The following is a 27,622-nucleotide window of genomic DNA, read 5'->3' as shown; positions in this document are numbered from 1 at the left end:
TGCTAGCCTTCCCTTTATTTTTGCCCCAGGGCAGAGTTTGTTTCAGGCTTTTTTCCTGAAAAATGTTTGTCTAAAGCTTAGTAGAATGGACTAGAAAAAGTGTTACTGCTAGACCTACGTGATATATATAAATTAGCCTGTATAGTAATCAGTTGCAGTGTTCTCTTAACACTTGGAAGAAATAGAAGTTTTACTTTCCCCATCCACTAACTTCCTAATTTTAGGAAATGTATACCACCTTATCTAGTACTAAGCTGCTAGGAAACTTGAGTCTGCAGAATAACTGAATATTGTGGAGTCAGAAGTTTTAATTGCCCCAGAACTGCACAGTAAGAAGTCTTAAGTTGCAATCAAGAGAGTCACACAAATGTGGTTCCCTTCTATTAATAGGGAGCTGATCCTGAAACACCTAAAAGAAATGTTTAAAATGAAGTTTTAGCAAGGCTATCCCTTCACTGGGATTGCTAGACTATTTACTGGCTCTGCTCCTGAGTTTTAACAGTAATATAATATATAGAGATTTAGCTTCATCTACTGCAGAGGGAGAAGCAAATTACTCATTATTTCAGATATTTCTGCACTTCTCTTAAAACTACAAAGACTTGGCCTGCAGGAAGGGAAGCAGCCCAATGGGCTTTGTAGCTAGGCACGGTTTTTTAAAATTGTACCAGACTTTTCAGACAAAATTGGACTTCACATGTAATCTTCCAGCAAGAGATATTGTACAGAGCCAAACGCACATGGAATTTTTATCAGATGGAAATTGGACTGATGCAATTAGCTCATTCAGTATTTTTTAGGTACTGGGGTTGATTTAACTGTAGCCTTTTCAGTGAATGTAGGTTGGTGGTGAGTTCTTGCAAGCAACTAATGGTCTTATGACCTCTGTTGCTTTTGTTGATTACAAGCCAGGAGTTCTAGCACTATATCCCAAAACCTCTAAGTCCAAAGGCAATTTCTCTGTATGTTTTGGAAAGATCTGAATTTTGCCAGCATATAATCACTCAACATGATTGCTGGAGAAATTGGTCTAGAGATAATTTATACATTGGGGAATATACTGGAATTGTTCCTCAATTATTAAAACGTACCAACAGACATACATCTATTTAAACTGCACAGATGTTAGGCATTTGGAATGCATTTTCAGAAAGAGAGGGATATTTAAAATTGCATTTCTTCCCTGTGATCAATGCTGAGTGAAAGAATGTTACAGTCTTTCTGTATACAGCAGCTTGCCAGATGTTTTGAACAATGTTCTACTCAGCACATCTCCCAATCTCTCCAATCTCCTTTCTTGATACCACCATTCTCAACATCCTTCCATTTTTTCTACTACATGAGTTCTTCCCTAGTGACCCCAGATATGTCAAATTTGGATTCCCATAAGCCTCTACCATAGAGGGCTTTAGGAACTCAGAGGACAAAAGGTTAGAGAAGATTTAATCCACTCACGGGGTACTGTGCGTTTTTCATACACGTACACACATACCTCTATGTTAAAAAAAATATTCATTGGGGAAAATTACATGAGCATTTTATTAAGTTAACACATCAAGCTAAGCCATTCTAGGATAACCATTTTTAAATAAATAACAATTGGCTGGGTTCACATAAATTGCTTAGCTGCAAGCCTGGTTTGCTCAGCCCACACATCAAAATCAAAGTGTATTATGGCTTAGCATAATGTAAGAATACAGTCATTGATTTATTTACTTTATCATGTCAAAATTTCCATGTCAGGAATGTTGATATGTGAAGAAGTATGAACAGCTGGTTAAAAATTAAAATGCAATTATAAAGTTATCAGCTGAATATAGAAAACGAATTAGATCCAGATTTTGGATGACTAGAATGAAATAAATACTGGGTATAAATGGCACTGGAACAGAGAGAGAGGACAGTTCAGTTCTTACCGAAAAGGTAAACTTGGAATGTTCTTCCATTATTACATTACGTATTTACCACCCCATCCCATGACTCTGGGTGACTCACAATAAAAATCCATAAAACAAATCTAATAATCTCATCCATAAGTAATTCGGTAAAACTACCATAAATAACCCCTGGTAATCAAACACAACACAACCAACACTGCTTTGACTGCCTTCTTTGAACCTTGGGGTAGAGTCTGGGGTACCCATTCCAAGGGGAGGGAAGGCCACTGAGCAGACCAGCCCCTGCCCCTGCCCCTTTTGGAGTGGGGGAGCAAGAAGTATTCTGATGGAGGGCACAGGTCAGGCAGGCTCAGGTGGAAGGAGACAATCCCTAAAATACCTGGACGTTGAGCGGTATAGGATTGTAGAGGTTAATGCCAGCCCTTTGAATTGTACTCAGAAACAACTGGAGGCGAACACAGCCTCTGCAGTTCCAGTGTTATCCTGCTAAAGTGACTCTTACCGGCCAGGAAACAGGTAGCTGATAGAAACAAAAAAGCACTTACATTTATATCCATGGCTTCTCCTCATAGCTCATTCGTGTTGCTTAAGCTTAATAGAGAATCAAATTCAGTAACTAATGAACTGAAGGAAGCATGACACACAATATGTTTTTCTGCTAGAAGATAAGATGAAAAACTTCAAGTATATTACTGATCTCTTCGACCTTAAGTCCTATAAACTCACATTTGGTTCCAGATGTAACAGCTCTAACTTATTAAACCTGATGTCTACCTAATAGATTTCAGTTAAGACTGGTAGTTTGGTCTAATGCAAAAGGAAATCCTTTTAATTATGAAAAATGGATTGTGTCTTACACGCTGTGTCATATATTCACGGCAATTTATTTTCTGAGAGTGGACCTTATGAAGCCAATCCACGCACATAAGAGAGATGTGTCAGTGTCAACCCTAGTGTCGGGAGAAGTACAAGGAAAAAAAGTCCAGCAAAAACATCTCCAAAGGCATAGCAAAGACAGAGTTTGTTCAATACCCATAGAATGCTTGGAGAACCCCCTAAACAGATAACTGGGAAAGAGGGAGAATGATTAGAACTCCATGGAAAAATAGGTTGAGGCTCTTTGGGATCCTGAATACCAACCCTTTGTTAAAATCACTGCTTGTTATATTGAATAGAGATACTCTGGAATTATTTGTTTTATTTTTGCCAACAGCTGTGTTGAGGAGGAGGCATTAATTCCCCCCCACAGACATGCATACACTCTAAAGCAGCTCAAGGGAACTGAAAATGCTATGCAGCGACAAAATGCTAACCATGTGTTGGACAACACAATAGAGCAATGAATACAATTGTGTTGGCTGGCCGGCTGGCTGGCTGGAATTAGTCCCATTTTAAAAAATATTCTCTGAAACAGAGATTGTAAGATCACACATGCAGAAGTGGAACAGTCTGTGGGAATATTTCTGTATCAGATGCAAGGGAAAAATAAAATCTGAGTCTTAATAGTTTCTACATAAATTAACTTTCAGTGTATGTACACTTACGTTTTTCTGCAGACATTAAAGTAAAGGAGCAGTCAGTGGAGAATCTCATGAGGTAAGTTGTGTCACTGGGCGTGTGGATTGTCAGCATGTAGCAGTGAGTAGCGTGTGTAGATAGTTTAGCACTTGAAAGTAGAATAACTGTTACAGGAACCTGTAGGATTACTTACATAATTAATGTAGAAGATGGGGACGAATTGTGATCGCTCATATTGTGGGTTATGGGACAGATCAATAGCAAAGTTAAATTATATTTGAAGTCCACTGGAACCCTATGAGTGTGTTTCTACAAATATTAGGTTTAAATATATGTAGGGAATCTGGAATAAATTTGCACCCAGGCCATGCCTTCAGTATGAACTTTTCCAAGATCCAAAAAGAGGTTTGCAAATATGTTTTTATCATTGGTTGAATGCAGCTGAAGGCCTTTGCACAATCAGAAACATTGCTGCAATCCATTCTCAACTTCTCTGAAACGCAGAGGCCTGACTTCTTACTGCATCCACACTTAGGCGGCTTGTCACTGCTTTTAATAGTAGCTAATTTAGTCTTGTTCACAACAGCAGGACCACATCATAGGATGAAACACTTATCTACTTCAGGAAGCACCACCAGGAATAGGTGTCCAAGAGACAGCACCCTTGGCTTTCATAAAATCATTGAGTTGGAAGGGATCTTAAAGAATATTGAGTCCAACCTCTTGCTCTATGCAAGATACACTAGATCACCTCTGACAGATGACTGTTCAGTCTCTTTTTGAAGACCTCTAGCGAAGACCTCATCACTTAAGTAGCCTCCTGTTCCACAGTCAGGAAGTTCCTCTTGATATCTAGTCCAAACCCCTCTCCTTGTAGTTTTAAGTAGCTTTAAAGGCTTGCGCTAGCTGGGATTGCAGGTATCACTCGGCCTCTGCTTCAGGCAATAGAATGCCATTGGCCAATGCCCCCAAACCTCTTTTAGTCATCTTTCTCTGTTAAAGATAAACTTGCTGCTTCATAAGCAAACTTTCATATTGCATTCAGCATATATTCACTGTTTCCCATTTTTTAAAAAGTGAATAGAGCAATGTTAGCTGTGACCGAAGTCATTTTATCTGTGGTATCATTCTTTTCCACTCCTAGTTGTTCAGTATTTCTAATCTGGGGGGACCAGTCTGCTTCCTTAGTCTCTCTGCCAGCTCATCTTACGGAACAGTTGATGGTTTCTGGACACATCCTTACTTTGGTTTAGCTCTATATTCATATGGACTGACAATCTCTGGAGAAGATTTATTTTGGAACTTCTTCATAAACTTTGCTGGGCCAAGTCCACAGTTGGCAAACTTTGCTGAAAACAACTCTTGAACACTGGATTGGGGGACTATAATTATGCAACTACAGAGTATATGGTAGAAAAATACAGGCTTTCCTTTCAACTTGGCATGAATAGCACAGACACTGATACAGGGGAAGTAACACTACATTTCAGGGGGCTGAGGAATAGACATGGCTGGGATTGCACTGCAAGGGTAAACATGTGGCACCTCTTTTAGAAGTGGAGAATACATTCATTTGAATCATGCAGGCTATAATTCCTTGGTTAAAAGCTTCAAAACAGCCACACAGCTGCCTAAGAGTGATTTTTGTTCCCACTGACATAAGTGTTGGGCGCAGCTTTTTATGCACATCTAAACCTAGGCAGTGAGGTCAATAGAAGAGTGTGCCAATATGTTTCCTTCTGCTATACAGAGTGGGTACCTCTTTTCAGCTGTTTAAAAATCTTGAATAGAAGAAGTGTAATAAGCAAACCCAGCCTAAGTCATGGTTGAGTTTAACCAGGATTGGTTGAACAAACTGCAGTGTGCAAACCAGCTAGTATGGATGTCACTTTGTTGTGCTCATGAATTCCAACATGACTAGGATGTACAAGCTCCTTTTTTGACATTGTCGGCTTTCTTCTGTCAGGGGAAAGAAGATCTTTGAGCCACCATGCTACATGAGTGTGAATCAAGCAGCAGAGCAGCTTCTTGCAGTTGTTCAGAATAGGCGGCTACAGGGCCAAGAGCCAGGTATATACAGTATGTCTGCTAGAAAGATACCCTGGTTGAAATTTCTTCAGAATTCAAGAGCTCCCATGGTGGTATGGAGATGGGCCATCCTGAACTTGGCAAGATATAGCTTGCATGGAAGCCAAAGTTTTACATTGGCTCATCATCCATAATGAAGTGTACATCACTGGCCTGGAAGCATGTATCTAAAGGCCGCAGAATGTTGGCCTGTACACAAGCCAGCCACAAGCTCAATGACCCAGTTTATTATTTTTTTTTAAAAAGCATTCCATATGGATGTATTTCAAGAATGAATCACATTGACTTTAATCATTTCCCACACTCATAAGAAATTATGCATTTCCTTCATTTGGTGTTTATGACCTGCCACAAAGCAGTGGTTCCGAATACATAAAGAGCGATTATATATTTGGAACCAGAAAGCACTTTTAATATATATAATGGAATGAATATTACAGTCTTAGATCAGCACAAAGCCATACACTGCCATCTTGTATTCAACTAACCATTTGACATTGCATTAAGAAATACAGACTTTGGTGGGAAAAATATAACCAAAAGTAGTCCTGTTAGTACAACATTTCTGTGTTGTAGAAGAAAACCTCAGAAATAAATTGACCTTGGTTTGATCCTCAAGCATTTTAATAGGAAAATTGTAGGTCAGGGATGGAAAATTGTAGGTCAGGGTTGCACTATGACTCCCATCATCCTTGTCATGATCCAGTCATGCTAACTGGAGATGATGGGAATTGAAATTCAGCAATATTTGACTGGCTGCAGATTTCCCATTTCTGCTTTAAGGTTTAAAGTAATAAAGCTTCTGGTCTATTAGTGTTTGGTCCCAGGCAATTTACAGCAACCAAACTATGGACACTCACTGTCAGGGTAATTGGCAAAGAAAACCACACTGTGTCAGAGTTGCGACTCTAGTTCCTTTTATTGTTTCTACCATATATAGAATCTTGCCAGACTAAAGGTTCCTTAACTGAGCTAAAGGGAAAAATACCCTTGGGAATCTAGGGCAGTCTAACTTTCTTCCTCCACCCCTCCACACTCTCCAAGCTGTGAGAATGCTTATCTGCCTGGAATGCGCTCTCTACTCCCTCAGCTCTGAGCTCCATCACATCACCCCCCTTTTCAGGGGCACATTCCATCACACTCACTTTCCATATAAGGGCAAGATGCTAGCTCCGATACACTATTTATCAAAAGTAAACCTGGAAGCATGTTTCATTCATATGAAGCAAAAGCATTCACTTCAATAACTGCATGACTGAGAACCTGCCTGGCTAATTATTATACCTGAAGTTCAGATTCCTGATAGAACACCGTATTTCCTGTGCCTGTTCTTTACAAATTTTGCCACATCCTATTACAAGGCAGTGTTACAGGCGTTGCCCAATTGCTGTCTTAATTTTCAGGGAAGTGATTGTGGAGTTCTTCAGAAGGTTGTCAGCAGGAAGAGGATGTAACTTTTGCTAAGGAAAGGAGGGAGAATCACTCTCTCTTAGATGTGCTGCATGAGAAAATTGTAAAGTAGATTTTCTTAATATCATTGTTCTTTGTTTTTGCAGAAATAACAGAAAACACTGTCTGTGTAGGCTTAGCAAGAGTTGGTGCAGTGGATCAGAAGATTGCTTCAGGTACTCTACAGGAAATGACTACAGTGGCATTTGGCGATCCTCTACACTCTCTGATCATAACTGGAATATTGCATCCCCTGGAAGTGGACATGCTTAAACTCTTTGCAGTAGATAAATCCATCTTTGGACATCACTGAATTGGAAACTCTTTGTACCCCTACTATGAACTGAAACTGGTAAAATCCATTAGTAATAAAGGCTACTCTGCAAAGAAGTAACCCATGTCTTGCCAAAGAAGACAGCTAGCAAGCCCAGTTGTGATTCTTTATGGCTCAGGCTCACTGCTTACAACTTTTAAATGTTTTGTTACTTGACAGAATTAGAATAAAATAATTTGAGACTAGCATCTTGATTTCACCTGTGTGGCAGCTGATGGGAAGACAGTGTGGCAGAAGACAGAGAAGTTTCAAAAATGAAATATAGCACTTCACTAGGATGCTTGTTTTCAGGGTTAGACTTAGATATTTTTGGAAGAAATCTGACCCTACACTGATGTAGATACCCTAAGGTAGTAAGCCTGTGCCTGAACAGTACCATTTCAAACTGCAGATAGTTAGGATGATGATAATAGTAGCAGTAGATAAAGCTTGAATTGAACTTAAACTACCAGCATTTGCTGAGCATTCTTATAAGGCTATTGGATCAGAGAGACTTAAGGAAACTTAGAATTAAAAATTCAGTAAAAACAATACAGGAAATAATCACTGCTTTGAGGCAGTTCAAAAATCCCATTTCAGCCCTCATTCAGTGACAGCACAAGGCACCTCAGCCCACGGCCTGGTCAAAAAGCCAGGTTTTCAGTATTTTCTATAGCAGAGTAGGGATGGGGCCAAATGGATTTCTGGAGGAATGGTATTCTAGAGGTCATGACAGTCATGACAGAGAAGACACGCATCTAGGATCCCACAGATGACACTATTTAACTGAAAGCACTAAAGTGTGCTCACCCTATCTGATCTTACAGGATGGGCAGAAACAACTGGGCAAAGTTAGTTCCATGAATAATCAAATCTTGAACCATGTAGGGCTTTATAGATGATAACCCTCACCTTGAATTGCACCTGCTCACAGAGCAGAGATGTCACAGGAGCACACTGAGTTGTGCCCATACCTACTTACACAACTCCATGCTGGACCAATCTACTTTCCAAGTGGATTTCAAGGGCAGCCCCATGTAGACCACATTATAGTAATCCAAACTAAGGCATGAGAAACCATGGGAAGGATCTGTCAGCCCAGGAAAGGGCACAATTGGCACACACAATGAATCCATGTAAAAGTCCTCATCCACCATTCTTCAAACAAGAGATGAGTCTAGGTTGTGCACTGGTTGCGTGTGAGGAAATGCAAGATGGAGATTTCTGGACTGATTCCATGCAAATAATTCCTCGCAATGAAAAGTAGCATGTCTGCAGAAGCTGTGTTAGAATTGCCTTACTAGTTCACTGCATAGATTTACCAAGAAAGCCAATTTTGCACAGCAAAAGGGCATCCAGGCCACCAGGCTGTTTCAAAAGTGGAAAGGGTCTTGAGGGTTCCATCAGTATATGTAGCCAATGATTCATAATTCTCAAGTAGCTCTCCTCTATTCTGTTTTTCCTCAAGTGTTCTTTCTTTAAGCTCTTTTTACAGCTTGTCCTCCCAAAACTGGAAAAGAGGCTAAGAAAAGTAGACTCAAGGATCTACTTCCTCTCTTCAAAGGAAGTGGCCTCAAAAAGATCTCTAGGCGCTGCCTCTGGAGCAAGCAGGAGGTATCCACTTTCAAATAACTTGTCTTTGATGTAGAAAATGGACCTTGACAATTGGTTCAATGTACTATTTTCATTGAGTCTTCCTTCTCCATACTGTTTTCTGAAGATCTGGAAGTTCTTCCAAAAGATTTTCAAGTGAGATCAAGGGATGCCATCTCTTCTATGCCATTTACATGAGAAGAAGCCTCAACTCAACACTGCCTTGAGTTTCTGCAGAAAGGATGGGATATAAATCTAACAAACCAACCTCACAGTATTTCTGTATTATTTGATTCACATATTGTGTTCTACTAAAATGTGGCTTAGCATGCTGTGCAAGACCTGCTGCTGTGATGCACAAACCACAATTTACAGCTTGACACCACTATTTTTGTCAATTAGAAGACAGCTTAAGAATTATTTAAAAGGATGTATTTGGCCCCAAGAACTACACACACAATATTTGAGGTTTAGAAAAAAAGAGTTTTATTGATAGGAAAAACTGATCCCAAATATTGTGCCAAACGTTTTTGCTGTTTCAATAAAGACTGTATTAAAATAGGAAAAAAAGCAATAAAATGTTCAATATTGCACTGATGGCAGGTCAGACTGGCCACTAGCTATGTTTTCAAGTTATTTTCAGTATATTATCTTCAGCCACCTCTTTGAATTTACCAGTACAGGAAACTCCTTCAACTGTACAGAACACCCGGCCTTTAGAAACTGAATAAAAGACTGGTTGACAGCAAAAATCCATTTTATCTGAAAATACGTTTTCAGAAATAAGCGTTTCAGCCATTTTCTTATGCAAGAAAATGCATGGCTAGGGCATAAATACAATCTATAATTTAAATCAGGGCTTGGCAACAAGACACACCACCACTATAGTGGTTACTGATCTCAAAAATTAAAAGTAGATGGCTGAAACCTCATTAGATCAGTGTTCTCATGTTAGATTTTGGCCTATTAGAAGTTTATTTGCCAGCTACAGGTTGCACAGTAGTGTCCACTGCCTGGAAAGACTGCTGACCCCTGCATAAAATTTTGGGGAACTGATACCATACCAACCATGCCTCAGTAAATGAAATATGCAAACAATGCTCTCTTAAGTATTTCATTATATTGAAACTGATTTTCCTTCCCTTCCCCTGCCCAAGACAATGAGGCAATAAAAACAAAATTCCATCTCTGCTAAAGCTTAGTCACAGAGCTCCACAGTAAAAATAAGCATTAATGGGACACAACTCTTTTATGGTAAAAAAACAGTTGTAAAAAGATAGATCAGGTCAAAGTGGGAAGCAGCAGCAGTTAAAATGGAAGGGGGGAAAGAATGCAGGAATCTGAGAAAAATGCATATTGAAGCACTTTCTGCAGCAAAATAGAAGCAGAATCATGATTTAGGAAATGTAGAACAAAACTAATGAGAGGATATTTTCTAAATTGGACAAGGCATGTAACAACCCTGGGTTTCATCTAAATCATACCAACCATATTTGAAAGAAAAAAAATGAAGTACTGCAGTTTTCCCTTGGAAAACATAATTAATTTCACTGGTTTTAGTACCCCTATCCTGGAATAACCAGCTATTGATAATTCAACTGCCAGTCTTGATTTCTTCATATGCCAACACTAATCATTTGATAAAGTGCAGTTAGCATCTCTTACCTTTCTTCTAAAACTTTGACCACAGTTATACCACAGTGTTTTGTCTACTAGTCAAGTCTCTGAATATCTGAATGTGATTACAAGTGTTCATTTTTAGAAATGAAAAAGCACTGAAAAAGAAAAATGTTACTCAGGTTGCTGGTTCCATCTGTAGAAAATGATGCCCTAAGCCCTCAGCTATGTTGGGCAGCCTACTTTCACTCAAGAATTAAACAGATCCTACGACTAAGCCTAATACTTTGAACCTAAAAGTATAAAGAACACTTTTTCTTTCATATTATCTATTTGGAGCTTGGCTGACAGTAAACTTGTTCTATAGTGAACCTCATTTCCTAAATTAAATACCTTGTCTTGTGATTACAGGCAAAAATGCACATTTGTTTACTGAGTGAGCCCTCCACTGCATTATATTGTGCAAAGGCAACACATTCAATGTAAGTTATTTTGCCAGAGTTAGATAAAAGCAAGTTTCAGTGCCACATGTTTGGCCAAGTATAATTCAACATGCTTTACTATTTGACATTTGGCTGAGAGAAGTCAGCGACAATAAAGAGGACTACATCCTGCAGAAACAAAACAAAAGAGCATATTAACCTCCCTAAAAAGGTTAAGCAGTTTCCAGCCTCTCTTATTTAGGCACACCCAAGGATTTAGAACATGCCAACAAAAGCCACAGAAACAGTCATGTCATAAACAGAAGCAAAATTCAGAGAGATGCCCAATTCAGTGGATGAGGCTTATTTTCTTTTTTGAAGAAGTGACTACAAATTAACTATTTAACAGCAAGTTAACAACCTATTTCAGCAAACTCTTACTGAAAGATATCCGAGGCAATGGGACTTCACATTAATCTACACGGAGCAAAATAATTATCTCCATGTGGGGGGGGAAATATTTCTGCACCAGGCGAAAACAGCACTTTTTCCGCTCTCATCTCCAGGGATCTACTCCTGTTGTCTTTCACATATGACGGGAATCACCATAAGAAAACAGTAATATGCAAAGCAGTTTCAGTTGTGTCTTGTGGAAAGGAATGAGGCCGAATATGTTACTGTACAAAAATAATGAATCAAAACTTATATTAGGGTTTAAATTACAGGTTGCATAAAAATACTCATATTTCTATGTTAACAGTGAGCAAAACAAAGCAGGGTTTAGAAATTAAACAGCCAGTAATAGGTTATCTAAGAAAAGTGGATTAAAAAATAATAAAGGGAAGTTATTCCCATAAAAACAGAAAATCCATGCTACAGTCTTTTCCATATAAAATTCAGATCCATTTTATGTATTTCTAATGCCTATCACAATTTCATGCAAGCAACAAAAATAATTGTTTGTGTTAAGAAAACAATTTCTGACCATGAGTTAATGGTAACCTTCATATTTCTAGGCAAGCTCATCTTGCTTGCATTATACACTTTTCTTCCAATTGCCTTTTGAAAAGGTTGAGCGATTTCTATTGATTTGACAAACAATTAATCAGAGCTTTGTTTATTAACCTAAAATGGAGACTAGCTTCTGACCAACTTTAGTTCCAGCATTAGAAACAGCAAAATTCATATGTGGCATCTTTGTTATTCTGTCCAAAGAAAACCTTTAAATATCACACTAGCACCATGGGATACACACAGAAGACATATTACCCAGAGTGTTCCTGTGAAGTTTAAAAGAACTTCAGTTATGATGGAGAACAGCGGCACAGAGTCAATGTTTGCAGAACAGTTCACTAAATAATTAAGTGCCAGAAAATGCTGCTGAAAGATTTATAGGTCCTTTAAGAATCTGATGGAAAAAGTCGAAGTTCAAATATGGGGTATGATTTAGGAAAACTCATTATATTCAGTTAAAATGTGAATGTGTAAACCTATGACAATGCAGATAATGGTGAGATTGCCAGAAGAATATCCTGACTTAACATTCATAAGTGGATTAAATAATTTGTTAAGTAAACATACAGGGTATGAAGCAAAATCATGTATTGACTGTTGACTGGCATAAAAAACCCCTTCAATCAAAATAAATGTATCCAACATAAAGGCTCCAGATAGGAAGTGGTAATGCAGGAGGAGGCAAATCCATAAAAGCATCCTCCTTTTGAGCATTTCATAAAAGTTAAATTAAAAAACCTAATTCTTTACTGCAAGACTTGTCCACGTATGAAAAACAACAATTAGAAGACATCGGATCAGAGGGAGATAACACATTCTGGCAAGCCATCCTTTTGCACAGTGGCTACATGTAGAAACACCCAATTACTGCCAGGGTGCTGCAGAACTAGCAGCCAAGACTTACTTCATGGTAATCAAACATTCTGCAAACAAATTTTATGTGTTCATTTTACCTTTGTATTTGAAAACTGAAGAGTCACCTCCCCAGAAACTTAAAAATTGTAACATTAAGAGGGAAGCCATCTTCCCTCTGTTCAATTACACATTTACATCACACAAATTGCAAGCAAAAACCTTACTGGTACAAGTCACAGCCATAAAAATTAATAAAAATCCCCAATGTTTCCTATCTGTGCTGACAGATACTTTGATATAAAGGCACTCTGAAAACCCAATATGGTTTGGCTCATTAAGTTTGCAAAGTACAAACAGTCTTATAAACAGTTATGCTGTAGAATGTCAACCACTGTGACATTACACCCTAAAGTAATTTCCGTTTAATCCCCCCTCTCTGCAATAATACCGGCTCTGTGGGAATGAGATATCTCTACAGCAGCTTTACAGAAAGCATAGTCAATGATTGCAATACCACATCTGTATTTTTAAGTCTGCTGTAGGTAGGAACAAACTTGGCAAGGAATCCACAAAGGTTTGGGGCTCCTGAAAGTCAATCCCAGGTAATTCAAGATGAGGCCCCTTTCATTTTCTCTTCTGCTAATCAGGCAGCAAGAGAATTTGCTGGGCAACTGAGTCAAGGAGTTTCAGTTCCAAAAGAAGAACGAAGTCTTTAAATGACAGTACTAGAAAGCTTTGGTCCAAGTAGGAGATGAAGAGGTTCGCTACATAGTGGCAAAGTCAATCTGTACATACAGCTGCCTCACTCCAGCCTGCAAACACAAGGAAGAAACTCTTAAAGTCAGTAATGAGAACAGATGAGCCACATTTCAAATGCAGTAAAGTCACTCAGTATGATCTGTCATGGAACTTACTCGCAAACCACTTGGCATCTGCTCCATTTAGGAAAACAGCCAGTGCCATATAGTGGGACTAGGATCGGAGAGACCCAGGTTCAACTCCCCATTCAACACAGAGGTCACTGCATGACTGTGCGTCAGTTATTCTCTCATCCCAACTCCCCAAAGAAAGTGACTGTTGCAGGGATAAAATGAGGGAAGGTTCCCTTGTCTGCCGCCATGAGTTCCCAATAGAAAGGCAGGATGTAAATTCAATAAACATGACCAGTACTGTGCACGCATGGTTCTTATTGGTAAGACAGCACTTCAGCAAGCTCTTAATTTCATTATTCCTTGGTTTTATAATTGTAAAAACAAATGGATTTTTCTGCTTCAAAATATTTTCGTAAGAATGCTTGAAAAAGGTTGTTTTGCTTGTGTAAAACACTTAATGTAATGAAAATGAGAACTAGCCAGTAAATAGGATTTTTTGTGAATTAGTCACAAAGAACAATTAAAACACACAGACATACACACAGTACATACTGATACATACATACATACATATTGATGCTATTTTTAAAGTTAAGAATCACAGCCAAGGATTATTAGAGTGCAGCTTTTAAACTTTTAAAAATGCTAGACAATGTAGGTACTTAGATACAATCTCATAATCTCAACATCTCATAATTTTTAGCAAAAAAAAATAAGAGGCAAAATTTTTCCTTTAGGACAAAGTTGATCTATAGACCAACAATCAACAGAAAAATGACAAATATTTGAGAAGCTAAAGAGCATCTATCTAGAAATAAGTGTAAATAGAATTTAATGTAGAATTTAGATTATTTAGAATTTAAATCCAGAAATAAGGCTTCTTGCAGCTCCTGAATTTTATAACCCAACGTAGTTCTTTTGAAGACTCCAAAGCATGATAAAGAATTGTTACACCTTAATAATATTTTCCTCAGTTGCTAAAAACAGCATTGTAACTTATAACCTAGGTGTACACATACAAATTTTACCTGAGTGAAAATGTTGTGAGTTTGGCTTAATATCCACTTTACATCAGCATCTGGAGCTACAAACAGTTTCAAAGTCCCTATGTAAACATCAGTACAAAGGGTCCAGAAATGAGGATCATGCAAATTGTAAACTCCTTGCAATTGCTGAACCTAAAATACAGAAGTTAGTATTTTACTTTTTCCTTCTTTTATTCATAACAGAGTGGTTTATAAAAACCATTTAATCTGAACCCTGGAAAACTGTATGTAATATTACATAATAAGCAAAATGAATTCACTCAAAAGATGTTTTAACTGTATTATTTTCCTTTTAAGCCCAAATATAGTAAATCAGTCTCAATCTTACTCTGAGGAGGGTGTTTTTTTTTCAATTTCTGTTCCAGAAACAGAAATTTAATCCATGGAGTACAAAATGTTTCTTTCATGCTATTAAGAACATCATGGTAGCTTACACTAAACCAGGTTTTTTCAAATCATAGGTTGTTAAAGAAATCATAAAACCTGCTTTGCACATTAATCCTAAACAAAAATGATGTTCATCCTCACATTAACCCCAAAACAACCATACCACATTATGGCTTAAAAATTACATGAGAAACCGGGTTATAACTCAACATGATCTTAATACTGAGAGACATTGGTAATCCTTTTTTTTTTTTTTTTTTACAAAGTTTGCCTTCAGATGTTTTAGACTACCTGCCAAGCTAAAAAACACCTACAAGGCATCATGCTGGAAAAGACTGTATTGGCATAAGTAACTGAAAGCCTAGACTGAATACGAATGTTCCTTGTTTATTCATTCTTCCTGCAATTATAAGAACCAGGTTTCAATTTGTATAGGATGAAAATTGTACAAATTCACAAATTGCTTTCATCAGATGATATTTATTAGTTTTAGTGTTTTGTTCATTTACCAAGAGAATTGTATAGGCTTTCCTTGAGGACAAGTGTTCTCCAGATGTTGCACTACCGCTGCTCTATTTGAGGAGTATGTTTCAAACCAATCAAGACATTGCAACTCACCCGTTGATAGCACTGAGGCAAAGCACTTTCCAGAGATGGAGGCGTTCGCTGCATCAAAATTCCAATGGATTCTCGCAGAAGTGGAACAACACTAGAAAAAAATTTACAGTTATTTTAAATGCCACTTTAAAAAAAATGTATATTTATCCAACAGTTCGGAATTAAGTTCCTTCATTCTCATGAAAAGATACACTGTCTTATGTTAGAGCAAAAAAAACTACTAGAACAAGCAAAACAAAAATAAAACAAAAAAGACCAATCAGCAGAATATTTTTTAGTCAATAAACACAATCTATTACTTTTGATTTTTTTTTCCTGTTGTATTACCTGGAAACATCCGCGCTCATGATTTGGATTATGAACTCTTCGGGGACACAAAATAAATTTAATGAAATTGTTTTAATGGCAGCTGTACCCCACCAAGCATGGTGAAATTTGAGTACAAATTATAATTACATAAATTCAACCATTAAAATCACCAACATTCTAAAATTCTGTAGTATTAGGCAGCTTCTTTATTTGAAAGTAACACAGCAGAAACACTATCCTTAAAGTGCATGGACTCTTTCTAGAAGAAACAGTATCCTCAGAGTGTTTAAGCATTAAAGATAATAGCTGTGTGTGTGTGTGCGCGCATCACTTTACCCCTCACTTTACTGAAGCAATCAAAAGAGAAATCCTTTGACTAATATCTTTTCCAGTTCATCCAAACCAAAAAATGACTGCTGGATTTACACATTACACTAAGACAGTTTATTTGAACTATACCTGGTTGAACAACTCACAATGATTTCATTCATGACGTGTGCTATCCCATAAACCCTGATTTACAATCCACAGTGGTTGGGTTGACACATCAAGCAACTTTAAAATCAAACAAATGTGGTATAATATAATACACCATCATTTGTTGAATTAGACAAAGTATCAAATGAATTTTTCCTGGTTTGATTCACTTACAAGAAAAAGATCAGTGAAACCATGTGAGCAGCAATAAGCCTTATTCAAAACATGCTGAAATCTGATTGTCTGAATTTAACTATTACAGAGTGATTCAACTTACATGTCCTAAATATGAATCTCCCTCCCTCCCTCCCTCTCTCCCTCCCTCTCTCCCTCTCACATACACACACAGACACAAACAGCCATTTACTAACTATGGTAATTTCCCATGGGGAAAAATGGAGATCAAGACTGTTATGCAGCAACATACAACTCAGTTGTGACTTAGGCACTTGACAGAAGAGACAACATTGAAAATAATTGAAAAAAGTACCGATGGTTCTTTAAACCAGGCTCAGTTACAATAGTAATTAAACCAACCATCAAAATATATAATACATAATTCTTTAAAAAGCATGCTGCCTTTTTCTCTGGTTTAGAAAATGTTTTTCTTACAATCCAGGATAATAAGGAATGGGGTGCAAGTGGGAGAGAACACCAGAAGAAAGATCATAGCACTAAATTAGTAGGTACAAGTTCAGCCATAATTAAATGACTTGTCTAAAACAGCCAGCTCTGCATTTCTTGAAATAAGGGGACCCAGGGATTTTAGCAGAGCTCAAGTAGGGAGCATTTGGAAGCAATTAGAGGCTCCTTTCAACAAATGTAAAATGAGCATATTGAGGTATCAGTAGAGACACACAATTCCCATGATAAAGGGCTTAGAATCACAGATTATATATGGCTGCACTGCTCAGAATACTGAGATTTCTATGACTCTAATATCAGGAATACTGACCTCACCACATGCATCTGTGGAGTGTGGGTATACAACTAAACATGCATCAAGAAGTTGCTATGCAAACTTCACTACTTATGTACTTGTGATATCACACTGCAAATATAAAAAGATTGTGTTGTGACATCATGATGCACATTTTGGTATCATGATTAGGAACAAATAAATGCCTATGTCTGTGACTACCCAATATTCTCAGATTCAGGACATTATCAGGAATCTTCAGAGGGCTGCTTTGGAACTTTCTAATAACATCATAAAATGGATTGAAAGAGGGTGTAGTTTCCTGCCCAAACTAAGCACTTTATTCCTAGCTTTAATCTCACTTTAGGCCAAACAGAAATATAAGGGTAACAATAGGGCTTTAATTATATTCAGTGGGAAGAAAGTGAATTAGAGAAGTGGCTCTAATTAGGCAGAACAATTATATCTTCAATTTTTCAAAATTCATTCTCTAGATTACCTCATAATACTTCTTTTCAAAAGGCTGGTGAATGCACAGAATGAGAAAATTATGTCTGGCCATTCTGCTGTAAACTTTGTTCATACATATTTCAACTTTCCACCACAAGCTTGTCCACAGTGGAAACCAACCATTCAATATCAGCATTACTGTACATACTTTCTTCTGTGCAAAATGTGATGTACAGATGAATATTTAGTACCAAATAAAGGCCTAAGAATTCTGTAAGGCTACGAGGTTATTGATTGCCAGCCAGCCAAGCGGTTTTCAGCCGCTTTGAGAACAGAAATGAAGAGAAGGACTTTAATCCATGTAGCCTAACCAATTTACTGCTGCCCTAGTGTGGGCATGAAGGCAAGAGTGTTCTCTTTGAAAAGAAAAGAAAATATAGTCTTCCCTAGTGTCAGGAGGAGAGCCAGCTGGTTAATGGGAGGTTTAGTGGGATCCCAGAGACGGTAGATTTACTCTCTGCAATGGGCCATTTTATTCTTAGCTTTAATAACATTTCAGGGAGACTTTAAAAGTGGAGCCATACAAAAAGACTTAAATGAAGTTCAGCTGAAACAATGTGGAAAAAAGTGAATCAGAGCAATTATTCGTTTAAAAACAAAGGAACTACAAAATCAATTCAAAACCTCTTTATCTAGATGATCTCATAAGCCTTTTGAAGTAATCTAGATCACGGGTGGTACAAGGCTTGATACATACTGTAAGGACCCATCCAAATGTAAAGCTTTTTGTCTTTAGAAAACACATAGGTAGCCCATCTGCAATATTTAACAAAGACTCTTTTGGTATTTCTGCATACTACCTTTTTATCAACAACTATAAGACATCTAGTTACTGTTCCCTGCACTTGACACTTTCAAATAATAATCCGCTGGTTATACTGCTTATTAATATACGTGCATTGGAAAGTTGTATTAGATGCATTTTTGGCTTATATATTTGAACAGCTGATAATATTGCTGATACTGGGGTATAACTGTTTATACTATTTGTGAGCAAAGAAAGGCTGGACCTAGTTTAGGATATGGATGGGAGACATCAGAGAATTCCATAATTATAGTAAGATTGGAAAGTCAAAAAACATCCCGTAAGAAGGTAATGGCAAACCACTTCTATATAGGAAAAGTATACAGGTGTGACCATGAAGTCACAGGAGTCAAGCCCCACTTGGAGATTTTACCTTTCCTGAATTTAAAATACTATTTCCATATATCAAAGGAATTATCTGGATTGCTGTTCTGTGTTTTGGGAATGAACTGATTCCAAACTGTGTATTACTTGGATCTTCAACATGATACTTACAGACATCACCCTTGTCCATCTAATTTTATTTTGTTTTTGATTCTTTTAATTTTAAATAAATAGGAAGCTCACAAGTTGCAAAATGAATGGCCAGCTTCAGCTTTTCTTGCACTGTCAGCTGCCTGGAGCACATGCACGGGGAAAAGCAGCATACAAATTAAAACAATAGGTGTCATGCTCCCAGATCAAATGTTCCCAGATCATCTGATCGAAGTCGCATACATGAATGGAATCAACACGGGTTGAGACTTGAGAGTCAGTAGAAGTGAGAGCGGGGACAAGCCAGGAGTGTGAAAGCATCTTGTTTGGACTATCTCTGGCATCCAAGGTCAACAGGCAGAGCCATTGCAGACATCTGCACAGAACTGAACAGACTGGCACGGAAAGGGGGGCTGTATAGCAAAGAAGGGGAAGGGATTGAATTCATTGGGCTGTTTAACTTGGGGAAAGCACGGAACTTCTATTTGCAACTTCTTCTCTGTACTGCACGCTACAATCCATCAAAGAGATTTCTACTTAACACATATGAATCGGACTTAATGGTAAACTGAGTAGGCAGTCATCACAATAAGGCTCAAAGGAGAGGAAAACCCTAGAAATCCCCAAATTTTTTAAATTACTGTGATTAAAATGCAAATGAAAGGAAAATAGTGGCTTTCCTCAAATAACAAGCAGCTTGCACAATGAGAGGTTCCACCATATGCAGTCTAATAAAGCAAACAATTCAGCACAGTGAATACCATGTGGAATAACTGGAATGATATCTAAAGGGTAAAGTAAGTGGGCTGAAGACACCCCTGCTCAGAGAGGGCCAGTGGAGTGCTGGCTTCCTTCTACCTCCTTAAGACTTTGTCCCTGCCCTTCTTTACTCCAGTCCTATTCAATGGAACAGAATCAACAGACAGATGAACAAATCAGAAAGCAGGAAGGAAAATGAATTGCCTGCATGCCTTTCATGGCTTTGTTTCTTACATCCATGAATTTTGCCCTGAAATATTTTCTCTGCCAAACTAATGGACTGATTTCACCCCATTACACGGGGGGGCGGGGTGAGGTATGGAAGGGAGAGCCATGCTGCTGAATACTCAAGTGAAGAGGTATTTGGGAGGTTGTTTCATAGAAAATTAGAGTAAATTAAAGAGAGGTGAAGGGCTTCTAGCTTCTTCTAGAGTAAATTAAAGAGGGGTGAGAGCTTCTTGAAAGCTCTTCCACCTCTAAAGTCATATTTAAAAATTGTGAATTTTTTGTTTTTTTTAATTAGTCATGTGAGTACTGGAAAACCACAACTGTGAGACAGCATACACTTGTAACTTCTCTTTGCTATTATTGGTCCTTGCTCTAGACTGAAGTAAACAATGCCCAGATAAATCTTTTGCCCTATCTGAGTATATTTCACAAGAGCTGTGTATGTTGATTTCAGGGATCTTACTATGGATGATTAAATTTTCAAAGCTTAGTGGGCCACTTAATCTGGACAAAGACAATAAAAGAGAAAGAAATGTTTGACACAACATTGTTATGCCACTATATTATGATGATTCAGACATATGAGGAATTAAATCTTGGTATGCAGGTCAAACTCAATGCATAGTTCTCTAGTTCTAACAAAACAAATCAAACACTATCTCTATCAAGAAGAGGAAGACATCATCATGGCTGGATTGATACAACATGCTAAGGCAAAACCAAAAGCACATATGATGGCTTAGTGTGATATATGAATGCAATCTATGTATGATACAATACCTGCATGTTTATTCATGTAGTCATGGTTTGACACTGAACTAAGCAGCCATAGTACATTCTCACAGATCCCATAAACAGCCCCCCCCCTTCAATCTGCAGCAATGAGCAGCTATATTAATATAGCTCTCCAGTGAGTTTTACACTGCAGATCTTCACCCATAAGGATATAATGGAACAGAGTTGCAATATTTACATCACTTCACGGCATATAGCAATAAGCCCAATGTCTGCTGTTATAGGCGCTCATGTATCAGGCAAAACATATCTGGAATGCCTTAATATAAATTCAGACCTAGATCAAAAAAATGGAGAATATGGAGAAGAATGAGCCATTATTTCCAAACCAAAACTGGAAATTTAAGACGATGAGCAATTTACATGGCACAGATTTTTTTTTTTAAAGAAAATAGTCTCTTCTGACTATACAGGAAAAACCACCCCTCTACTGTATTAAAAACAGGCCTCAGCTAAGTTTCAAAATAATTTCCTTTCACGCTGGATCATCCTACCACCAAATAATTACATAAGAACAACTGCATGTTTCTAAAATGCATTACACTTGAGGGTTTTGACAGGAAAATTAAGTTTGCTCTAAAGTGAAACACTGAGTTTAGGCAATTGGAATTTGGAACCAAATGTCTTATTACCCACTGCATGCTCTTTAGCAATTCCTTCTCTGTGATGGACATTATTTTTAACCTTAAAAAATGATGCATTAGTTTAGAATCAAGTCTTGATGTAAGAAGTGAACTAGCACTGAAGCTATTACAGCTATAGGCAAAGTTATTGCCCATTTTATGTAGTTAAAATGGTAGGACAGCTTGACTAGAATATTAATTAATCAATTAATCATCAAGATTTAAGAAGTGTATCTAGTGTTAATATGAATCTTACAAAAACAATGTAAGAACTAGGACACATCTTTAGAAACTTGAATAAGAACATTCTTTAACACTCTGAGTTCCAAATCAATGTATTTTTATGTGCTGTTACTACTCTTCTATCATGTTTTCAAATAAAAAGGTGAAGCATAATATGAATCCTTATATTTCCCAGGCACAGCTATATAAATAAATGCATTTATTTTAAATTGCAATGGCAGATACCATTTTGTCAGATGGACACCATGGGATACAACCCTGTAAAGTTTCATTTTCAGAAAAGAGAAGCCTTCTATAGAATAATAAAAAAGAAAGTTTTCTAGTTTATACTGTGGTGAATCTATATACTACTAAAACCCTTGTGTCTATTTGTAACCTTTAACTGGGCAAAACGGCGCATCATAGGGCAACAATTTTTGAACCAAGGTACCTCAAATGGGCTAACTTACAGAATGTGTTCAAAATCCGGGACCCATGACTCCCATGGAATAGAAATTTGGCAAATTTTATAAACCATTTTATGACATAAAAATGATCATAAAACATTTTATGACATAATACAAAATGTCATTAAAAAGTTCCTGTGGTGAACTCCTGATGTTTGACTGTGCTATACAGTTCAATATGAATGACATGGGCTATTTTCAAGGCAGATACATCTCTGAATATCTCCCTGAATTTTTAAGAGCTTTTCCAGTGAAGGCAGTACATTAGAATGTTGAAGGCATTGAGGAATCTGGTAAGAAAATATCTCTGAAACAATGACCCAATGGTCACAGGTTGTCTAGTTAACCCTTGAAACTATCACACTTTAGAATTTCAGAAATAAATGTAAAAACAGGAAAGACATTCTGTGTCTTCCAGAATAACATTTTGCAAACCTCCTTTGAAACAAATTATCCTCACTTCTTGCCATAGATGGTCCACATAGAGTTGTTTCAGCACTATGTTGTTAGCCATTCAAAGCATAATCTATCACTTCAGCTAAGCATGAGATAGGAAAACACAGACAGGGAAGGGAAGGCACTGTATGTACATGAAGTTTTAGTCTCAGATACAGTGGGGTAATTCTCCTGACAGTTGATATTCTGTCATCCAAACTGATGCATACTTATTCCCTCCCTCCCTCCCTCAGACACACACACACACACACTACAATAGACAGTAAAATTGTACGAAGTACCACTTACTTAACACTAGATGCAGCCCACAGTAGTATGACAATATATATAGCTTATTCACAGTATAAACTATATATACATAATATACTTAGTAATACTGTATAAACTACCATACTGATCCAGAAGGATATCCTTGCATTTACAAAGATCCACTCTTACCCAAAGAGGAAAGTGTAGAGACAGAAAAAATTGCACAATGACCATCTACTTTGTCAATGTAGGGCTGCCAACTCCAGCTGAAACCAATCCTGTGGATTTCCCCACGCACAATTAGCATATGCATATAACAAATGTATATATGTGACTGCATATACTGTGTATGTATCTGTATTAGAACTGTGCAAGACTTCAGATTCAGTTTCAAAAAGTTTCTTTAGAATATGTGGAATGAGAAAAGTGGCACCTGTCTGCAACGCTAAAACAAACAAGCCTTTTTCCAGGACCATGTGGCTGTGAAAAGATGCAGCTCCAGTAGGGAGTTGCAGATGTGCAACTTATATTATCCCACATACTCCAAAGTATCTTTCTGGAATTGAATCTCAGAGCACTGAACTGCCTGTGTGCATGTGTGTGTGTGTGTGTGTCTGTCTGTCTGTCTATCAGAAGTCACATTCCAAAAGAGGACAGGGATAGGACTAAATAAATAAATATCCAAATTAATACCCAATGACTGAAATAAATTGCCTATAAAATAAGGTATCCCGTATTTTATCACCACCTGCATAAATGAACCATTTTCTCTCACATCCACTGTGCATATGCGGTAAGGCCTTGGTCAAACTGCCCGCCAGATCCTCAAGGTAAACCCCAAGCTCCCAATGGAACCCCTTGAGGATAAGTCAACTAGGTAAGCCAATCTGATAGGCCTTAAGTCCCTGAGAGGTAGGGTGACACTAACAAGCCAGAAAGCAATCAGAGAGGGATCCAACCACAGCACAAAACCAATAGCGATGTCCTCCACTACCAGATCACATCACAAGTGCCCCGAAACAAAACCCAGATATAAAGTGCAACTCCGACTACATGTCAGGTCTTCAATAACTTAAGACCATGGTTGCCATGGTGATCTGAATTCTTGAGCTGCCCCAGATTCAATGTCACCAGGTGGCAACTTGAAATTCCCAAATTAATACAGGTAGTCCTCAACTTACAACCACAATTGGGACCAGAACTCCCACTGCTAAATGAGGTGGTGGTTAAGTGAGGTCACACCCGATTTTATGACCCTTTTGTTGTGGTCATTAAGTGAATCACATGGTCATTACGCAAATCTGGCTTCCTCCATTGACTTTGCTTGTTGGAAGCCAGCTGGGATGGTTGCAAATGGCGACCACGTAACCCCGGGATGCTGCAACAGTCATAAATACATGCCGGTTGCCAAGCACCTGAAATTTGATCATGTGACTGCAGAGATGCTGCAACAGCCGTAAGCGCAAGGACCAGTAGGAAGCTACTATTTTCAGCACCGTTGTAACTTTGAATGTTCACTAAACAAATGGTTGTAAGTCAAGGACTATCTGTATTCATAATATTTGGTATTTCCCCAAAAACTAGTGTGTCTTAAGTGTGATTTATTATAAGACAAGATGGCAAGATACTTTATCTTTTGCAATATTCAGGATTCACTATTAGCAAAAGATAAAATGCCTTGTCATTAGTTTTTCTATCTGAAAAGATTTTTGTTTTAAGAACCACAACCTTTATAAAATCACCATGGCCACTGGAGTAGCAAGTTTTACAATAAATAAAAAGGAGAACTAGTGTAGTGGCTAAGGTGCTGGACTAGGATCAGGAAGACCCAGCTGAAGTCTCCCCTCAGCCGTGAAAGTTCACTGGATGATTTTGGGCTTATCGTTGTCTCTCAGCCCAACCTACCACACAGGATTGCTGTTGTGGGGATAAAATGGAAGAATGAGCATTATATACACTGACTTCAGCTTCTGAACAAAAGCTGCGATATAAAACTAACAAATAAAGAGTCATAAGCACGTTATTTTGAGTTGAGAAGTTTCCTATAGATTTTGGATGCCCAACTTCAAATTCAACCATTTTCCATTTTTTAAAATGTTGAAAGCATTAGCGTAGAAAGAATGTAATTTTTTTAAATTTTCCAATGCATTCTCTAAATGTGCTTGCTGACCTACATGTTTTCACTCTAAGCATCCTTCTAAAGAAATCCTCACATTCAATGGCCATGTATGCTTAGTTCAGCACCACATTCTCTCTACTTACTAATTTATGCCATCAATCTACCTTCTTTCTGATTTGCAAAAACAAATGCAGCATGTCTAGCACTATGCATGTCTGGCTCACCAGCTTTCAGTGTGATGTTTACACCAAACTGAATTTATGATCCAGCAAATGCTGACCCAATATTATATAGCCTGAAAATGCTCTGCTGGAGAAACAGAGTGATCTCACTGTTCTCACTATTAAACTGTAATAATGAACAGTTTAAACCAATCCCTGTTATCAAAATACAGGAAGTCTGCAGAGTCAAAGCATAATGGTAATTAAGTTGAAGGCCAGTTCATCCAAACTTTGTTTAAACAGATGGGCTAATACAATACAATGTTCTTTGTGCAACACACAAAAATATGCAAACCCAAGACTTATTCCACTGCCCAGGGTCATTTCAGAATCAGACTCTATGAAAATGGGACATACATTTCTTCTTTAAGCTGAATTTGCAAGAGATACGGTTCATCTCACAAACCAGACACAATTTTAGTTTTAGCAACGTTAGATAGAGATGGAAGAGAGGGGCTGCCTTTCCCTGCTCTTCATCTGTTTAGATTGTCCCTTACAAGAATTAGCAAGCAAACAATTGGAGATTATTCGTCAGGTCTTTTTCCATGATGTGTGCAATCACCTATTAAGACTGCCTTTTTCATGCTTATATAGGACCAATGGGTTATTCCTCCAACTCAGAAAAATGAGTGACCGTCATTTTGACACTAAAATGGCCATATCCAGACATTACTGGGAAAATAGTTTCATCAGTCTTCTAATCAGAAAACCATCAAATTCCATCAAGATACTGAAAAATTAATTTCCAACATGAAATTTAAGGACTAAAATGTATTAGTGAATCTGACTGTTTTATTTGGACTCTGCCTATTCCAGGAGTTAGGTCAAAAGTATCCCCACTGCTCTGCGAGCTGCACTGGTTACAGTTGGCTGCCAGGTACAATTCAAGGACTGCTGATCGTCTATAAAGTCCCTCATAGTACAGGGCCTAGCTACTAGAGAGGCCACTTGTCTCTATTTCCACCCATCTGGTGAGATCAGGCAGAGTGGACATGCTTCAGGTCCAGTCAATGAAATAATGTCATCTTGCAGGATTCTGTTCCCATCTTAATGACTTTTGGAAAACTGTTAAAAACTGGGTTGTTCTGCCAGGCCTTGGGATAGAATGGTTGTGGAGTCCCTTGTGTGTGTGATAAGGAGTTAGTCTTGCAGTCAGTTTTGTGTGTGTGTGTTGTTTCCTTTTTTAATCGTAAGATGCCCAGAGTTGTTGAGAAGTCGGGTGGCCTCAAAATTGAATTAAATATGGATGTTGCACAACAAGACTATGTTGCATCATTCAAATGCAGCAAAACATGGACACACTCAACTTAAACAATGACACTGCACTTCACTACTGAAAGGGAACTTGGTACAAAAGTACCATTTATGCTGACATGTGGCTTTTAAGAGACTAAGAGAAATGTGACAGTCAAGAGATGCAAGGCAGAATTTGCTTCCATCAGCTTTAGACTGCAAGATTTCTTTTGAAGTATGAGAACACTGGAAGCCTATATTATCAATAGGATTTGGATTTTACCCCAAGCATGCCTTGGTTATTTTCTTGCAGCATTTCTCATAGTATCAACTGTTTGGAGGCACTGTCCTATGGTCAACACGAACCCTATCTAAAATATAAAAGAGACTGTGAGCAACTGCAAAGTGCAGTCCTAGTTCCTTAACTATGTCTAATTCTTGAATTACTACATAAAAATAATTTCTTCAGAAACAATTCAAGCTAACTGGGTTTACTTATCATATTAAGTCATAGATCTTTTCAACATGATTTATTGGACAAGATGAAATTGACTAGGTTCACACATATACTAAGCCAAAATCAAACAAACCACATTATATCTTAGTACAGAGATTCTCAAATGTGAATGACAAGCCCCCAAGGGATCATAATCATAATAATATGCCACCCAGAGTCACTTTTTGTGAGATGGGCAGCTATATAAATGCGATTAATAAATAAATAATCAACTTGGAAAAGAATCACATTTTTTAAAAAACGCTTTAGGCACATTACCTGACCACTAACTTCTGAGTACTACTATGTTTACAAATCAGTTTTCTACTGCTTCCTTCCTGTAGCAAAGGTGCAACAATAAATCACCAATATTGTATTCTTTAAATTATTATTTATGTCTGAAATAATTTTTACACTCACATATCTATTTTACAAAAGGCTTAAATTTATCTATTAAAATATATTTTAAGTTTTAAAAAAAACCCTGATGGCTTTGTAATTTGCTCTGAACAAAGCATAATGTATTTCATTGATTAGGGTAAATTCAACTGCAATGGACAAAAATCTCAT

The 27,622-nt window shown here is 37.7% G+C and overlaps 2 protein-coding genes across 2 annotated transcripts in view; one reads left to right on the top strand and one right to left on the bottom strand.

The window, feature by feature from the left end:
- The window catches only part of DPH5 (diphthamide biosynthesis 5), a 33,241-nt gene extending 25,782 nt beyond the window's left edge, over positions 1–7,459 (top strand). Inside the window, exons 6-8 of the mRNA XM_063298325.1 lie at positions 3,455–3,494; positions 5,383–5,486; positions 7,061–7,459. Of these exons, the coding sequence (XP_063154395.1) occupies positions 3,455–3,494; positions 5,383–5,486; positions 7,061–7,266 (350 nt within the window). The 3' untranslated portion in view covers positions 7,267–7,459. The remainder of the gene's footprint in view (positions 1–3,454; positions 3,495–5,382; positions 5,487–7,060) is intronic.
- Positions 7,460–9,321: 1,862 nt separating this feature from the next.
- The window catches only part of SLC30A7 (solute carrier family 30 member 7), a 42,003-nt gene continuing 23,702 nt past the window's right edge, over positions 9,322–27,622 (bottom strand). The window contains exons 9-11 of the mRNA XM_063298337.1: positions 15,691–15,781; positions 14,668–14,817; positions 9,322–13,579 (exon numbers count right to left, since the gene is read on the bottom strand). Coding sequence (XP_063154407.1) covers positions 13,532–13,579; positions 14,668–14,817; positions 15,691–15,781 — 289 coding nt within the window. The 3' untranslated portion in view covers positions 9,322–13,531. The remainder of the gene's footprint in view (positions 13,580–14,667; positions 14,818–15,690; positions 15,782–27,622) is intronic.

Source organism: Candoia aspera, chromosome 3, assembly GCF_035149785.1.
Source record: "Candoia aspera isolate rCanAsp1 chromosome 3, rCanAsp1.hap2, whole genome shotgun sequence".
Classification (NCBI taxonomy): Eukaryota; Metazoa; Chordata; class Lepidosauria; order Squamata; family Boidae; genus Candoia; species Candoia aspera.
This window is presented reverse-complemented; position numbering and strand designations above follow the sequence as displayed.